Genomic DNA, 18,463 nt, shown 5'->3' with positions numbered 1-18,463 from the left:
GGCAAGGGAAGCAAACCAGAGCCCTCAGCTGTCCCCCAGCAAACAGAGCCCACTGAATGCTGCCCTCTGTCTGCCACCCACCATTCCCAAACCACTACCCAAGGCCCAACACAAGATCCACAACCCCACAGTTACCTCCACTTGGGTCTCCCAGTCTAGGGATTCGTTTACTACGACGTTGGGATAATCGGGCCACACCTGCAGTGAGGGGAGAGAGAGAGAGAGAAATTCCATGACATCCAGAGAAATGGAACATTCTGCTTCCAGGTCCGGAACAGGAAAGGTCATCAGACCCAGCTGTATCTCCTGCTCTCCCTCTGTCTGTCAAATGTTGTCTCCTCCCCTTCCGTATATCTCTCTACACATACATGTGGCTTCCACTTTCCATCATCACAATTGGCCTGGGTTTGGCTTCTGGTCACCCCTGGATAGTCAAGCCAAATTACCACCTGTCCTCCATCCAGATGGCCTCTCCCAGTCCAGTGGGGTTCCCGCCCTCACATTTATTCAATCATTCAATCATATTTATGGAACACTTACTGTTTGCGGAGCACTGTACTACGTGCTTGGGAGAGTACAACACAAAAATCAATCAATCAATCAATCAATTGTATTTATTGAGCGCTTACTATGTGCAGAGCACTGTACTAAGCGCTTGGGAAGTACAAATTGTCATCACATAGAGACAGTCCCTACCCAACAGTGGGCTCACAGTCTAAAAGGGGGAGACAGAGAACAGAACCAAACATACCAACAAAATAAAATAAGTAGGATAGAAATGTACAAGTAAAATAAATAAATGAATAAATAAATAGAGTAATAAATATGTACAACCATATATACATATATACAGGTGCTGTGGGGAAGGGAAGGAGGTAAGACGGGGGGATGGAGAGGGGGACGAGGGGAAGAGGAAAGAAGGGGCTCAGTCTGGGAAGGCCTCCTGGAGGAGGTGAGCTCTCAGCAGGGCCTTGAAGGGAGGAAGAGAGCTAGCTTGGCGGATGGGCAGAGGGAGGGCATTCCAGGCCCGGGGGATGACGTGGGCCGGGGGTCGATGGCGGGACAGGCGAGAGCGAGGTACAGTGAGGAGATTAGTGGTGGAGGAGCGGAGGGTGCGGGCTGGGCTGGAGAAGGAGAGAAGGGAGGTGAGGTAGGAGGGGGCGAGGTGATGGACAGCCTTGAAGCCCAGGGTGAGGAGTTTCTGCCTGATGCGCAGATTGATCGGTAGCCATTGGAGGTTTTTGAGGACAGACACATAAACAGACACATTCCCTGCCTACAATTAGTTTACAGTCTAGAGGGGTAGACAGACATTAGTATAAATGAATACAGATATGTACCTTTCCCCAGGCAATGTCACTGCCATCCGGCCACTGGATGAAGACATCGTCCTGCTTCCCCCGGGTGAATGCTGGATATGGCTTCGTCTCATTGCCTGAGATGGCGGGATCCTAGGGTCGGAGGAGAGGGTCTGAGGTGGGGGCCGCCCTGGGCCTTGGTTTCCCTGATCACCATCACTCACCAGGATGAGGATGACTCTCATCCCTGCTGTCTTCATGCGGTCAATCAAGGCGGGGAAGCCGGAAAAGTCGGGGCTGAGCGTGAAGTCCAGCTGCCGCTCCATGTAATCGATGTCCGAGTACTGCACGTCCTGCACCGGCGGAGGGAGGGAGACTCTCATGTTTGAGGTCTGACAAACCAGTCTGCCAGACCAGCTTCACTGACCCTTACCATCCTGTCTCTACACTGAGCTCCCACAGGGGTAAAACCTACCACACTGTGGTCAGTGCCCGCCTGAAAGAAAAGCTCGGCCGCATTGGACATGACTAAGAGCAGTTGAGAATGAGGCCCCCTGAGTGTGCATGGGTATGCCTGGGTGCATGGCCCACTGTCCTGTTGCAGGGCTTATAACCAGGACACGGAGGGATGGAATATCAGCCAGAGAGAAGAAAGCACCCGCAGCCTCGGGTCACATACATAAGGAATGTTTGCTGCCATCATCGCGTCGTACAGATCTGCAATCTCCGAATCGTTCTGGTATCCATAACGACACAGCTGGAAGCCCAGAGCCCAGTACGGTGGCATAGCTGGCCGTCCGATCAGCTAGGAGTGGGAAAGGAGAGCACATTATCCACAAGCCCCTCAGGGAGGAACAGTTATGGGGACTGGGTGGCAGAACCATCAAAATGGTAACAGCGACAGGAAACATACCTCAGTATACTGCTGGGTCACTAGCTCCGGAGTTGGGCCCAAGACCACAAAAAAGTCCAGAATCCCCCCAGTCGTGCGGTAGGTCAGAGCTGGTGTTGGCTGGAATGTGACATCTGGGATATAGGGCAAAATGTCAGCAACATCGCGGGACCACAGTACATTTGTGAGAAGCCAAGGGGTCAATAAATGAATGAATCAATCAATCAATTGTATTTATTGAGTGCTTACTGTGTGCAGAGCACTGTACTAAGTACTTGGGAAGTACAAGTTGGCAACATATAGAGACAGTCCCTACCCAACAGTGGGCTCACAGTCTAGAAGGGTCATGTGAAAGCACACTGTGACACAGATGCAGGAAACTCGAGGGATTGCACTATGACAGAACTACAAGAAACCCTGTGCCTTGTGGTGCATACTTAAGAAACCATGAACCAGCAGGCTGCAGAACACACACTTATGATGTCAAGTAACTGGCAGGAGAATTCACGTGCCATGGCAAACAAATGTGAAGCCATGTGTCTTGTGGCCACAGCACCCATTTGAGAAGCCATGAGTAGTTGTGCCAAGGCATGCACACATGAGAAGGTACTAATGATCACACCATGGTACACAAACACAGAAACATGTGCATAGATGCCTTTGTACCCACAGAGAGAAGCCATGAGCAATGATGCCAAGGGATATTTGCCCGAGGCCAGGTGTCTCACCCATGGCGTTGCTGTTGAGCAGGAGCACACCATGGGCGCAGCCATCCACCTCCAGCGCCATGTAGTAGGGGTGAACGCCGTACGAGTTCAGCTTGTACTGGGGACAGACAGAGAGCAGCACGCTGGATGATGGCCGCTCCAACACCTTGCGGCCCTAAGCAGAACGGCACCCAAATGGGCACCTCTCACATCTCACTTGTGTCCAACCCCCGGACACTAAAACGTGGCTCCCCTGGAAACCTGACCGCCTGGTACAGCAGAATCATCATGAGCATCTATTGATGCGCTGGGAGCAAGGGGAGCACGGATAGAACCCCCTACCCAACTCTGGAGGGCCCTGTGGGCTGAGGGGGAAATGGTCCCTCCTTCTGTAAGCTGGCGGGCTTAGTTCATCACCCTCTATCCTGCCTGGGAACCAGGGGCCCAGGGAACCCAAGAGAGGGAGGGGAGAGGGCACCCAGGGTGGGAGGACCAGGCTGAAAGATCTAGTCCAGGAAGCCAGGCCCAAGTCCCTCCGTTCTCACCCCCGGAGGCTGGTCCCGCGTGAACATCCCCCAGGTGTGCCAGTCCAGGTCCTGGCGGAAGGTCCGGTGCTCCGTCTCCCCAAAGCCGTAGATGTGGCGGGAGGGCAGGCGGGTGGAGATGCGCAGGAACAGGTCGTTGAATGTGAAGCCGGGGAGCTGCGAGTCCCAACTGCCACACAAGACCAGCAGCAGCCTCATAACCCAAATCAGCCTTCCCATCGGTTCCCCCCTCAGCCCCTGCTTCAGTCCTGACCTTAGCCCTTGCCTCAGCCCTGTACTCAGCCTTTTTTTAATGGTATTTGTTAAGCACTTACTGTGTGCCAGGCACTGTTCTAGGCACTGGGACAGAAACAAGCTAATCACTTTGGACACAGTCTGTGTCCCACAAGGGACACAGTAGCAGTGTGGCTTAATGGAAAGAGCGCGGGCTTGGGAGTCAGAGGTCATGGGTTTGAATCCTGGCTCTGCCACTTGTCAGCTGTGTGACCTTGGGCAACCCACTTAACTTCTCTGTGCCTCAGTTACCTCATCTGTAAAATGGTGATTAAGACTGTGAGCCCCACATGGGACAACCTGATCACCTTGTATCCTCCTCAGCGCTTAGAGCAGTGCTTCGCAAACAGTAAGCGCTTAACAAATACCACCATTATTATTATTATTATTATTATTATTATTATTATTAATCCGCATTTTACAGATGAGGCGACTGTGGCTCAGAGAAGTGAAGTGACTTGACCGAGATCACAGAGCAGACAAGTGGCAGAGCTGGGATTGGAACCCAGGTCTTTCTGACTCCCAGTCCTATGCTCTGTCCACTAGGTAACACTGCTTCCTGCTGAAAATTGGCCAAAACCCCGCCTCGGCCTTGACTTCATCTCAGCCTCAGCTCCACCTCAACCCTGCCTCAGCACTGACCTCAGCCTCCTAATCTTCCCCCGCCTCAGCCCTCAATCAGTCAATTTATTATATTAACAGAGCCCTCACTACGTACAGAACACTGCAGTAAGTGCTTGGGAGAGCACAATACAACAGAAATTAGCAGACAGTCCTAATGTCAGTTCCCTGCTCTGCCCTCACCTCAGTCCCAGACTGGATTCACCAAGGGGCTGTGGGTGGATTATTATTACGTTTAATCAGATTTGTGTCATTCTTCAAAGGATTCAGAGTTCCATTTGCATTCTGGCCAGTTTCCACCTCTCCTTTATTCCTATTGGACGGCTAGTTCATGAAAGGCCCCTACTGACTTCTCATTCCAAGTTCTTTAGCAATTCTTTGAGGCTCCTATCTCAAAAAGCATGTGTGTCTAATAAACTCTGGGGGAATCAAACTCCAGGGAGTCATACAACAGCTACTGCAGAGAGATTACTGAGGGTTCAGGTGAACAATGTGGAAAATCTGCAATACTCTCGCCCAGTCTCTGCCCTTCCGTCTCCCTCGGGACCACTCACCCCCTGTCTCTGCCCTTTACCCACTACTGTAACTCGGTAATGACCTCCAGTTTCTGGCTCCATCCCTCCAGGCACAGACATCACCTTCAGTTAGTACCTGCCCCAGGCCCACCCCTGCATCCTGGGTTCCTCTCCACTCTGTCTTCCCAACCCTGCTCGGTGCCCAGGCAGCCCTGCCCCTCCAAACCCACCCCAATCCCCCACAATCACTCACATCACCGTGCCGGTGCTTCTGCGTCTGATCTCGATGCCAAACGGGTTCCGCTTAACAGCGACGTCATACATCCGGGCTTCGGCGGTGCTGGCTGAAGGGTGGGGGGTGTTCAGGGGCACTGGCACTTCATACCTCCGGTTGTTGGGGTCAAAGATCTAGCATAGAAAATGGTGTTTTAGCTGTGCATCATAGCCACAACACACCTACACTGCCTGCCACCAGCTCTTCCAATCCCTACCTGGGTCTCCTACGCCATCTCCTCTCACCTCCATTCATTCATTGAATCATAATAATAATTGAGTGGTTACTGTGTGCAGAGCACTATTCTAAGCACTTGGAAAGTACAATACAGCAGTAAGGAGAGACAAGCCCTGCCTATAACAAGCTCACACTCTAGAGGCGGGGAGACAGACATCAATACATGGAAACAGGCATCAATGTAAATTACAAAAATTATAGCTATATACCTTATAAGTGCTGTGGGTTGGGGAGAGGGGGCGTGAGCAAAGGGAGTGAGTCCAGGTGACTCGGAAGGGAGTGGGAGATGAGGAAAAGTCGGGCTTAGTCTGGGAAGGCCTTTTGGAGGAGGTATGCCTTCAGTAGGTCTTTAAAGGAGGGGACAGTGATTGGCCGATTTGAGGAGGGAGGGTGAGACCTCCTAAAACTGCTTACTCCTCCTCTCCTTCCCTCCTCTGACATCAGCAATCCAATCAATCAATCGTATTTATTAAGCGCTTACTGTGTGCAGAGCACTTCTCTCCAGCCCTGACCTCTCCTCTGCCCTGCAATCCTGACCTTCTCATGCCACCAAGCCATCTCCACTCGGCTGTCCTGCATGCACCTCATGGCAGTCACACATACTAGCCCCATGCTCCGGAGGTGGGGCAAGAGAATCTCCTTAGGACATCACCCTGAGGGCTCCCAGAGCACCTATCAAATGTTGCCGCCAGGAACACAGCAAATTCCAGGGGAAGACTTGGAAAGGAGGTGCAGGGGGTAAGGGAGTGCAGGAAAAGCCCTTGACCATTTTGAGGAGAGAAGGATCAAACAAAAACTTCTCACTAATGGCTTCAAAGCTCTCCATCACCTTGCCCCTTCTTACCTCACCTCCCTTCTCTCCTTCTACATCCCATTCCACACATTCCGCTCCTCTGGGGATAACCTTCTCAATGTGTCTCGTTCTCGCCTGTTCCACCGTTGACCCCTGGCCCACCTCCTACCTCTGGCCTGGAATGCCCTCCCTTCTCAAATCTGCCAAACAATTACTCCTCCCCTCTCAAAGACCTACTGAAGGCTCACCTCCTCCAAGAGGCCTTCCTAGATGGAGCCCCCCTTTTCCTCAGCTCCGTCTCCCCTCTGCGTTGCCTTGACTCTCTCCCTTTACTATACCCCCCTCTCCCCGACCCACGGCACTTATGTATTTATGTAAATATATATAATATTATTTATTTATATTGATGCCTATTTATTTGTTTTGATATCTGTCTCCCTGCTTCTAGAATGTAAGCCTGGCGTGGGCAGGGACTATCTCTCTTTATTGCTGAATTGCACTTTCCAAGCACTTAGTAAAGTGCTCTGCACACAGTAAGTAAATAAATACGGTTTAATGAATGAATGAATGATGCTCCTGGGGTGTCTGTGTTTAGTGGTGTCTGGCTGTCTGTGTGTGCTGTTGTCTGGTTATACCGTTGTTTTGATGTCTGATTGTCCTGGAGTCAGGTTTACCTTAAACTGCAACAAGTCATTCTTGTGATAGGTCACATCCAGGCGCAGAGTGTGTACAGGGGTCGAAGGCAGACCGGAGCGAGTTGTGGTCAGTGTGAGGTCAGCCGACAGTCCCGTAGGCTCATACTGGATGTTGCTGACGGAATATGCATCACTAACGGTGTAGCATGATGGGACGGATGAGTTCGTAGGCTAGAAGACAGGCCAATGTCACACATTTGCATTAAGGCCAGTCTGGTCGATGGAGAACTGTAACTAGTCCTGAGGGAGCTGGGGGGCTCTCACTGATTGCCAGTCTCCCAGAGAGACAGTGCCACCCAGTAGAAGGAGCACACAGCCAAAAGGCAAGAGACCCAGGTTCCAGTCCCAGACCTACCTCCGTCCTGTTGCATGACCTTGGATAAGTCACTTCACCTTGCAGGGCCTCCATGTCCTCATCAGTAAACTGGGGATAATGCTACCAGGGAACCCCAAGTCTCAAGGGTCAGAAGAGGAGATGATGAGATGATTATGTTCAAAGTATTCCAAACCATATCTCCCCTTCATCCCGGCCCACAGAGGGGCTGGCTTTAAGAAAGGGACTAGACCCAGCCTGCCTTAGTAACTTCCCCGCTGAAGTTGAGTGTATTTGCTGAGATCTGAATGTTGGGTCTTTACTAACAGGTGCTTGTGTTATTTCATTCATTCTGGAGGAAACATCACAGACACTTGTTTGTGATCACCTTGTCTTGAAGGTCCTCTTTGTTGAGGAAGGGTCCTTGGTGTTCATAGGGTCCCTAACCCCAATTCTCTCTCCCAGCTCCAGCTCCTGCCGCAACCCCTGCCCCAGCGTTACGTACAACCAGCCCTTTTCCCAGGCCCTGCTCCTGTTCCAGCCCCTTCTCAGCCCCTGTGGCTGGGTGTCCAGACCCTACCTCAGCCCCTGCCCAACCTCTGGTCTAGCCCCTACCCCATGCCCTGCTCCAGTCCCTGCCCAGCCTCCTCCCCAGCCCCTGCCCTAGCCCCCATAGGTTGGCAGTTGCCCACTCTGCAACTCCAGGCCCCAGCCCCAGTAAACCAAGAGGGCCAGGGAGAGCAGGATGGAGCCAATCTAGGAGCAGGTTTGAGCAAAGTTCTGGTTCTCACTGTAATGTGGACTGTCCCCACAGAATCTCACAGGGGTTCCTGCCTTAACTTCTCCGATTAACTGGGGCAGGAGTGACCATTGCAGGCAGCAGCTGGGGGGAAGTGTGGTCGCCGTGTCCAGCAGCCCATGCCCATGGTGAGAGAGGCCAGTGGCTGGGAATGGGAAAGGCTGCTGTGTCTGGCTGTGGGGTGGGATTGGCCACTGCATCCAGTAGCCAAAGGTGGTTGTGGACATTCTCACCTCCCACACACAGCCACGGACTGTACAGTTCTCCTCAGAGGGGTGCTCGAGGTCAGGTAAGCAGTCAATCCTTTCCAGGTCACTGAACTCCAGGTTCCAGTGCACAGAATAAGCTTTTCCCAGATCGAGTTGGAGGCCAGTGATTAGAGCCACCTGGGAAGTGAATCAAATAATCAATCCATCAATCAACAGTATTTACTGAGCGATCACTGTGTGCAGAGTGCTCTACTAAATGCTTGGGAGAGTACAATATAATAGAGTTGATAGGCATGATCCCTGCCCACTAGGATAAAGAGGAAACAGTGTGACCTTATGGAAAGAGCAATGGCCTGGGAGTCAGAAGACATGGATTTGAATCCCAGATCTGCCACTTGCCTGCTGTATGACCTCAGGCAAGTCACTTCACTGTGCCTCAGTTACCTCATCTGTAAAATGGGGATTAAGATTTTGAGCCCCATGTCAGACTGGGACTGTGTCCAACCTGATTAACTTGCATGTACCCCAGTGCTTAGAACAGTGCCTGACACATAATAAGCGCTTAACAAGACCTAGACTGTGAGCTCATTATGGGCAGGGAATGTATCTTTTTGTTGTTATATTGTACACTCCCAAGCACTTAGTACAGTGCCTTGCATAGAGTAAGTGCTCAATAAATAAGATTGAATGAATGAATGAATGAATGTGGGATATAGACTGTATCTTGCATCTATGTCAGCGATTAACCACAGTGCCTAAACAAATACTTCAAAAAAAAGGTTTTTTCATCTGTAAAATAGGGATTCAATATCCAGTCTTCTCCTATTAGACTGTCAGTCTCATTTGGCATAGGGACTATGTCCAACCTGATTATCTTGAATCCAATTTAGTACTTATTACAGTGGTTGGCACTGAGTAAGACTTAATCGCATTAATCCATACCATACCATATCCCGTCTTGATTACTTTATCAACATATTTACTGACCTCCCTGCCTCTCTCCACACTTCAGTCCATACTTCACTCTGCTGCCCGGATCATTTTCCTACAAAAATGTTCAGGCCATGTTCCCCCACTCCTCAAGAAATTCCAGTGGTTGCCCATCCACTTATGCATCAAACAAAAACTCCTCTCCATTGGTTTTAAATCACTCAGTCACCTTGCCCCCTCCTACCTCACCTCACTACTCTCCTAATACAATCCAACCCACACATTTCTCTCCTCTAATGCTAACCTTCTCACTGTACCTTGACCTCATCTATCTTATCGCCTACCTCTTGCCCATGTTCCATCTCTGGCCTGGAATGCCCTCCCTCCTCATATATGTCAGACCACTTATTCTTCCTACCTTCAAAGCCTTTTTGAAGGCATATCTCCTCCAAGAGGCCTTCCCTGACTAAGCTCTCCTTTCCTTTTCTCCCACTCTCTTCTGCATCACCCTGACTTGCTCCCTTTATTCATTCTGCCCCTCCCGCCTCCATCCCACACCCCCATAGCACTTATGTACATCTCTGTAATCTATTTATTTATATTAATGTCTGTCTCCCCCTCCTAGACTGTAAGCCATTATGTGCAGGGAATGTGTCTGTTCATTGTTATATTGTACTCTCCAAATGCTTAGTACAGTACTTTGCACACAGTAAATGCTGAATAAATACAACTGAATGAATGAAAGACTGGAGCAATTAACCAATACCATTATTAAAGAGCTTACAGTCTAGAGGGGCATGTTAAGGACGAGACTAAAGTCAAGGCTCCCAGAAACTTTCCTGGGGTCCTGGGACAAACGCCCCCAGAGGGTCTCCAGTCTGGCCTGGGCAGTGGCTGTGTGGCTGCAGGAAACTCTTCAAACTGGCCTCCAGCCTTTCAGCCACATTCCATGTCATCCCCCATTCAGATTCCTCTCCCATATGTCCAAGCTCCTCTCTGCCCCCAGGTGATCTCCCAACCCATGTTCCCCCCAAATCTAGGGGTCTTCCCCAGCCTCCCTCCCCAGTCCCCAGGTCCCCCAATGATCAGCCTCTTCCCCATCAATACCAGGCTCTCCCTGATGTCCAGGCTGCCACCATCCCCAGGTGCTCTCCAGCCCCAAGTTCCCCCCATGTTTAGGTGTCTCCTCCAGTCTCCCTCATCAATCCCAAGTTCTGTCCCATGTCCAGGTTGCCCCCTTCCCCAGGTGCTTCCCCCACCCAGGTTTGTCCCTATGTCCAGACACCCTAAGCCCACAACTCTCAAATTGCATTTCATGAAATGGAACCTTACATAAGGTGGAACAGTCAGGAAACTGAGGCAAAATTGGGTGCTGAGGAAGTGGAAAGAAGGGGAGGAATACGGTGGAGAGGGAGGAAGTGGGCAGAGGGGGAAAAAGTGGGCAAAGGGGGAGGAAGTCCACAGAGGGGGAAGAAGTCAGCAGAGGGGGAGGACACAACTCAGATCAACACAGCTATCCCCACTGCCCTCAGCCTCTGTCCGGCAGCAGCCTCCCCTATCTTCATTCATTCATTCAATCGTATTTATTGAGCATGTACTGTGTGCAGAGCACTGTACTAAGCGCTTGGGAAGTACAAATCGGCAACATATAGAGACGGTCCCTACCCAACAACGAGCTCACAGTCTAGAAGAGGGAGACAGACAACAAAACAAAACAAGTAGACAGGTGTCAATACACTCTTGGCCCCACTGCCCCTTCTAGTTATCGCCCTATTTCCCTCCTACCCTTCCTTTCCAAACTCCTAGAATGAGTCATCTACACTCGCCCTATTTCCCTCCTACCCTTTCTTTCCAAACTCCTATAATGAGTCATCTACACTCGCTGCCTCTAATTCCTCAACGCCAACTCTCACCTTGACCCCCTCCAATCTGGCTTCCGTCCCTTTCACTTCACCAAAACTGCCCTCTCAAAGGTCACCAATGACCTCGTTCTTGCCAAATCCAAAGCTCCTACTCCATCCTAATCCTCCTCAACCTCTCAGCTGTCTTTGACACTGTAGATCACTCCCTTCTCCTCAAAACGCTATCCAACCTTGGCTTCACAGACTCCGTCCTCTCCTGGTTCTCCCTTATCTCTCGGGCCGTTTATTCTCAAGTCTCCTTTGTGGGCTCCTCCTCTCTTTCCCATCCCCTTATTGTAGGGGTTCCTCAAGGTTCAGTTCTTGGTCCCCTTCTGTTCTCTATCTATACTCACTCCCTTGGTGAACTCATTCGCTCCCATGGCTTCAACTATCATCTCCATGCTGATGACACCCAAATCTACATCTCCGCCCCTGCTCTCTCTTCCTCCTTCCAAGCTCATATCTCCTCCTGCCTTCAGGACATCTCCATCTGGATGTCTGCCCACCATCTAAAACTCAATATAATAATAATAATAATAATGGCATTTGTTAAGCGCTTACTATGTGCAAAGCACTGTTCTAAGCGCTGGAAAGGTTACAAGGTGATCAGGTTGTCCCACATGGGGCTCACAGTCTTAATCCCTATTTTACAGATGAGGTAACTGAGGCACAGAGAAGTTAAGTGACTTGCCCAAAGTCACACAGCTAAGTGGCAAAGCCGGGATTTGAACCCATGACCTCTGACCCAAAGCCCGTGCTCTTCCAACTGAGCCAGGCCCAAGACTGAGCTCCTTATCTTCCCTCCCAAACCCTGTCCTCTCCCTGACTTTGCCGTCACTGTAGATGGCACTGCCATCCTTCCCATCTCACTAGCCCGCAACCTTGGTGTCATCCTCGACTCCAATCTCTCGTTCACCCCACACATCCAATCTGTCACCAAAACCTGCGGGTCTCACCTCCACAACATCGCCAAGATCTGCCCTTTCCTCTCCATCCAAACCGCTACCTTGCTGGTTAAATCTCTCATCCTATCTCGACTAGATTACTGCATCAGCCTCCTTTCTGATCTCCTGTCCTTCTGTCTCTCCCCACTTCAGTCTATACTTCACTCTCTGCCCAGATTATCTCTGTACAGAAATGCTCTGGACATGTCACTCCCCCCCTCAAAAATCTCCAGTGTTTGCTTGTCAATGTATGAATCAAGCAAAAACTCCTCACTCTCGGCTTCAGGGCTCTCCATCACCTTGCCCCCTCCTACCTCATCTCCCTTCTCTCCTTCTACAGCCCAGCCCTCACCCTCCACTCCTCTGCCGCTAACCTCCTCACTGTGCCTCATTCTCACCTGTCCCACCGTCGACCCCTGGCCCACGTCCTTCCCCTGGCCTAGAATGCCCTCCCTCTACTCATCCGTCAAACTAGCTCTCTTCCTCCCTTCAAAGCCCTACGGAGAACTCACCTCCTCCAGGAGGCCTTCCCAGACTGAGCCCCCTTTTTCCTCTCCTCCTCCCCATCCTCCCCCTCTGCCGTACCTCCTTCCCCTCCCCACAGCACTTGTATATATTTGTACAGATTTATTACTCTATTTATTTTACTTGTGCATATTTACTATTCTGTTTATTTTGTTAATGATGTGCATATAGGGTTAATTCTATTTGTTCTGATGATTTTGACACCTGTCTACACATTTTGTTTTGTTGTCTGTCTCCCCCTTCTAGACTGTGAGCCCATTGTTGGGTAGGGACTGTCTCTATATGTTGCCGACTTGTGCTTCCCAAGCACTTAGTACAGTGCTCTGCACACAGTAAGTGCTCAATAAATATGATTAAATGAATGAATCAGAATAAGTCAAATTATAGCTATATACACATCATTAATAAAGTATAGTAAATATGTACAAATAAAATAAACAGAGTAATAAATATGTTCAAATATATACAAGTGCTGTGGGGAGGGAGGGGGGCGATGGGGAGGGGAGGAAGAGAGGACGAATCTGGAGGGGGTAGTAGAGACAAATAATATGGGCTTCAAAGGAGGGGAAGGAAAGGAAAGGGGGAGGAGGGATAGTGCGAAAGCAACATTGGGGTGCAAGAAGGAAGACGACACCTCCTCCTTTTCCGGTGAGTCTGGGGGAGTGGGAGAAGGAGGAGGAGGAGGAGGAACGGGCAGGAAAGAAATAGGTCAAGGATGAAAAGGAGGTTACCTATAATGGAGCAGGGGTTCCATAGGCCACACTTGGCAGCCACTGTGGAGGAAGGGGACGGATGTGGAAGGGTGTGAGGGGTGGGGAGGGTTTGGAAGGGAATGAGTTGGCGGGGGCCTGGGTGGGGAGAGGGTGAAGAGGGGTGGAGATGAGAAAGGAGAACTGGGATGGGGCAGGGGTGGAGGTGGGGAGGGAGGGGGTTGGAAGGGAGGGGTTGATGGTTCATTCATTCATTCATTCAATCGTATTTATTGAGTGCTTACTGTGTGTAGAGCACTGTACTAAGCACTTGGGAAGTACAAGTTGGCAACATATAGAGACAGTCCCTACCCACCAGCGGGCTCACAGTCTAGAATGGGGAGACAGAGAACAAAACAAGACATATTCACAAAATAAAATAAACAGAATAAATATGTACAAGTAAAATAAATAGAGTAATAAATATGTGCAAACATATATACGTATATATAGGTGCGGTGGGGAGGGGAATGAGGTAAGGTGGGGGGATGGGAAGGGGGAGGATGGGGAGAGGAAGAAGGGGGCTCAGTCTGGGAAGCCCTCCTGGAGGAGGTGAGCTTTCAGTAGAGCTTTGAAGGGAGGAAGAGAGCTTGCTTGGCAGATGTGCAGAGGGAGGGCATTCCAGGCCAGGGGGAGGACGTGGGCCGGGGCTTGATGGCGGGATAGGCGAGAACGAGGCACATTGAGGAGATTAGCAGCAGAGGAGTGGAGGGTGCAGGCTGGGCCATAGAAGGAGAGAAGGGAGGTGAGGTAGGAGGGGGAAGGTGATGGAGAGCCTTGAAGCCGAGGGTGAGGAGTTTTTGCCTGATGCGTAGGTTGATTGGTAGCCACTGGAGATTTTTGAGGAGGGGAGTAACATGCCCAGAGCGTTTCTGCACAAAGACTGGAGATTTTTGAGGAGGGGAGTAACATGCCCAGAGCGTTTCTGCACAAAGACGATCTGGGCAGCGGTGTGAAGTATGGACTGAAGTGGGGAGAGACAGGAGGATGGGAGATCAGAGAGGAGGCTGATGCAGTAATCCAGTCGGGATAGGATGAGAGATTGAACCGGCAGGGTAGCGGTTTGGATGAAGAGGAAGTGGTGGATCTTGGCGATGTTGTGGATGTGAGACCAGCAGGTTTTGGTGACAGATTGGATGTGAGGGGTGAACGAGACAGAGGAGTCGAGGATGACACCAAGGTTGCGGGCTTGTGAGACAGGAAGGATGGTAGTGCCGTCAACAGTGATGGGAAATTCAGGGATAGGGCAGGGTTTGGGAGGGAAGATAAGGAGTTCAGTCTTGGACATGTTGAGTTTTAGATGGCGGACAGACATCCAGATGGAGATGTCCTGAAGGCAGGAGGAGATACAAGCCTGGAGGAAGGGAGAGAGAGCAGGGGAGGAGATGTAGATTTGGGTGTCATCAGCGTAGATGATAGTTGAAGCCGTGGGAGTGAATAAGTTCACCAAGGGAGTGAGTGTAGGTAGAGGACAGAAGGGGACCAAGAACTGACCCTTGAGGAACCTCTACAGTAAGGGGATTGGTGCGGGGAGGAAGAGCCCACAAAAGAGACTGAGAATGAGTGGCCGGAGAGATAAGAGGAGAACCAGGAGAGGACAGAGTCTGTGAAGCCAAGGTTGGATAGTGTGTTGAGGAGAAGGGGTGGTAAACAGTGTCAAAGGCAGCTGAGAGGTCGAGGAGGATTAGGATAGAGTAGGAGCCACTGGATTTGGCAAGCAGGAGGTCATTGGTGACCTTTGAGAGGGAGGTTTCCATGGAATGTAGGGGACAGAAGCCAGATTGGAGGGGGTCGAGGAGACAGTTGGCGTTGAGGAATTCGAGGCAGGGCGTGTAGATGACCCATTCAAGGAGTTTGGAAAGGAATGGTAGGAGGGAGATACGGTGATAACTAGAAGGTGAGCTGGGGCCAAGAGAGGGTTCTTTTAGGATGGGAGAGACATGGGCATTTTTGAAGGCAGAGAGGAAGGAACCAGTGGAGAGTGAGCGGTTGAAGATGGAAGTTAAGGAGGGGAGAAGGGACGGAGTGAGAGATTTCATAAAATGAGAGGGAATGGGGTCAGAAGCACAGGTGGCCGGAGTAGCACTTGAGAGGAGGGAGGAGATCTCATCTGAGGATACTGCTGGGAAGGATGGGAGAGTAGCAGAGAGGGTTGAAAGCCGGGGGGTTGGAGAAGGGGGGTTGGCGCTGGTACAGAGGGATTATGAGGAGGGGATGGGGAGGTGGGGTGGGGGAGGGGGAAATGGAGGGAAAGAGCTGGATCGGGGAGGGGAAGGGGAAGGTGAGGACTGGGAAGGGCAAATGGGAGCAGGGGAATTGATAGTTCATGGTGAGATCAGCGAGGTAAATGGCAGCACAGCGAGCAGTTAACAATTAACATGCAATAACAATAATAAAGCAGATCTGTGAGCCTTGGGCAGAGCAAAGGCCAAACCATCCAACTTCTAGATAGGTTTTGAGAGGGGCCGCCATCCGATCACTCAGAGAACCATGTCGGGGAGGAGAGAGGATTCTGGGTCAAAAGCTGCCCTTGCTCCGTTCGCTGAGAGTATCGTACCTTGGCCGCCGGGTCGTAGTGGACTGTGGGGGAGGATGGAATTTCGGTGCCATTGTGTTTGACCACGATGTTGCTGATGTTTTGAGTACCGAGGATTTTAATCTCCTCAAACGCCAAGCCGTTAGGGTCTGTGTAGCCACTGTGTGATACCTTCACGTCTAAGTGATTCTGGAAGACAGAGACACAACAACATGGGCTTCATCACCATGATTTATGGTTTTTTTCAATCCTTACTTTGTATCTACCTTGAGGACAGGACTCATGTCTACCAACTCTGTCATATAGTACTCTCCCAAGTAGAGTGCTCTACACACAGTCAACAGTCAATAAATATTATTGATTGATCTACTGATTGATGGGGAGGGAGTCAGGACCAGGTAATGTCTTCCTTATTTTCCCTGCCCACCATGCTGGCCAATCAGAGTGCAGAGAGCCTGTGTGCACACAGCTTGGGCCTAAAATCCCACGGTCCACAGCCCTTGTTCCCACAGTTCGAAGGTCCACAGCCCTGGTGCCTTCATAACAGATATTTGCTCTTCCCCACTTCACAGCCTTATTGAAAGAACATCTCCTCCAAGAAGACTTCCCTGATTAAGCCCTCCTCTCCTCTTCTCCCACTCCTTTCTGCATCACCCTGACTTGCTCCCTTCATTCACCCTCCCTCCCACCCCCACAGCACATATGTATATCTTTGCATATATCTGTAATTTATCTATTATTTTTATATTAATGTTTGTCTCCCCCTCTAGACTTTGAGCTTGTTATGGGCAGGCAATGTGTCTGTGTGTTGTTACACTGCATTCTCCCAAGCACTTAGTACAGTGCATTGCACACAGTAAGCACTCAATAAATATGATTGAATGAATGAATAAGGTGCGCAGTGTCCTGGGGTCCACAGCCCTGGAGCCCACAGTCCCAAGATCCAAAGCACCAATGGCCACAGTCCCAAGGTCCATGACTCTTATTCCCACAGTTCCGAGGTCAAAGCCCCCAGTGCCCACAGCCCCTTTGTGGCAGAGTTAGAAGTGGAGAAAGAGGAAGGAAGGGAGCCTCAGGGAACACAGAATTATGAACCTTTCCCAACCCCATCTCTGTAAAGTAGACAGGTGGTGGGGAGGAGGAGATGGGAGACAGAGAGAGAAGGTGTGGACAAGGGTTGAGGAGAAAAGAGGGGAGATCAGGGGTAGGAACAGAAGAAGTAATAGGGAAGGGGAAGCAGAAAACATGGAGAAGGAGAGAGCTTAAGGTGCAAAATGAAAAAGGATAACCATGGGGGATACAGAGAGATTGGAGAGATTAGATAGAGAGTTGCAGAGGGCAGGAGAGATGCAGAAGGAAAGAGCTAGAGGTAAGAAGAGATGTGGGAGAGAGACAGAGAGAAAGACAGAGAGAGACAGAGAGAAAATGCAGTAGGGAACAGGGAGATTGGGTGGAAAAGGGGACAGAGGGAGAGAGAATAATCATCATCATCATTATGGTATCTGTTCAGCACTTACTACATGTCAAACATTATTCTAAGCACTAGGATAGGTACAAGTGAATCAGGTCAGACACAGTCCCTGACCTAAATGGGGCTCATAGTCTAAGTAGGAGGGATAACAGTGTTTGACACATAGTAAGCGCTTAACAAGTACCATAAAACTAAAACTAAATGGGCACTGGATTCCTATTTTTGAAGTGGAGGAAACTGAGGCACAGAGAAGTGAAGTGATTTGCCCAATGCCACATAGCAAGTAAGTGGTAGAGTCGGAATTAAAACCCAGGACCCCTGACTCCCAGGCCTGGACTTTTTCCACCAGAAGAAGGGAAACATCCTCCATGTGGCCCAGGGGAGGAGGGGCCATTGTCCTGGTGAAAATGAAATACTCTCACCTTGATGAATGAAAACTCAAGCAACACATAGGCTTGGGAGGCCACGGTGTCTGAAAAAATAAGATAAAGTGGTCAACCTGGCTCCAGAACATGGGAGGAATCAAAACATTTCCAAAAAGGAATGTCTCGTGTTCCGTGGGCAAGGAATGTGTCTACCAACTCTGGTACATTGTACTCCACCAAGTGCTTAGTACAGTGCTCTGCACACAGTAAGCTCGCAATAAACAACATTGATTAATTTGCTTTTCTTTCTTTGCCCTCATTCTCTGTTTGGTTCTAACAATGGCTTCTCTTCAGATCCCTGCCCCCCCCCCCCCCCCCCCCCATCAGTCTATCAATCAATCAATGGTTGATCTGCACCTACAGCACCAAGCTCTGTCCTGCTGGTCTCCCAATGTCCCAGTGAAGCAACAGCGAGTCACTGCTGCTTTGGCCCACTGCTCCTCCAGCCCCACCCTTTCCCTCCTGCAACCAGTGCTTCCTGCCCTTTCTTCCCATTCCTAATCCCAGCGTATCACTGAGGTTTCCCAGATTTCCCCAAGACCTTCCATTCACTACCACCACCACTCCTCCCTCAGCCCAGCCCACAGCCAGGATCTGCCCAAGCCCCCGCCCCGATCCCCTGTCTGGGCTCCCTGCCTCTGGCTCCTTGAGACCCAATCCACCGGGCATCATAGGTAGACTGTCTGCCAGGCACTGGAGGCAGGGAATCTGCCGGGCACTGGGGTTGGATCTTCTCTCTCACCCAGGATTCCCGCCAGCATGGCCTAATGGAAAAGGCACAGACCTGGAAGCCAGAGGACCTGGGTTCTAA

The 18,463-nt window shown here is 50.6% G+C and overlaps 1 protein-coding gene across 1 annotated transcript in view; it reads right to left on the bottom strand.

Annotated features, from left to right (window-relative positions):
- Positions 1-18,463, bottom strand: part of MGAM (maltase-glucoamylase) — a 135,109-nt gene that overhangs the window by 73,453 nt on the left and 43,193 nt on the right. The window contains exons 22-33 of the mRNA XM_038760646.1: positions 17,650-17,699; positions 15,778-15,945; positions 8,196-8,348; positions 6,830-7,021; positions 5,105-5,259; positions 3,443-3,611; positions 2,919-3,015; positions 2,212-2,324; positions 1,978-2,103; positions 1,523-1,651; positions 1,341-1,451; positions 136-198 (exon numbers count right to left, since the gene is read on the bottom strand). Coding sequence (XP_038616574.1) covers positions 136-198; positions 1,341-1,451; positions 1,523-1,651; positions 1,978-2,103; positions 2,212-2,324; positions 2,919-3,015; positions 3,443-3,611; positions 5,105-5,259; positions 6,830-7,021; positions 8,196-8,348; positions 15,778-15,945; positions 17,650-17,699 — 1,526 coding nt within the window. The remainder of the gene's footprint in view (positions 1-135; positions 199-1,340; positions 1,452-1,522; positions 1,652-1,977; positions 2,104-2,211; positions 2,325-2,918; positions 3,016-3,442; positions 3,612-5,104; positions 5,260-6,829; positions 7,022-8,195; positions 8,349-15,777; positions 15,946-17,649; positions 17,700-18,463) is intronic.

Source organism: Tachyglossus aculeatus, chromosome 2, assembly GCF_015852505.1.
Source record: "Tachyglossus aculeatus isolate mTacAcu1 chromosome 2, mTacAcu1.pri, whole genome shotgun sequence".
Lineage (NCBI taxonomy): Eukaryota > Metazoa > Chordata > Mammalia > Monotremata > Tachyglossidae > Tachyglossus > Tachyglossus aculeatus.
Note: the sequence above shows the minus strand (reverse complement) of the source record. Positions and strands in the feature narration are given on the sequence as shown.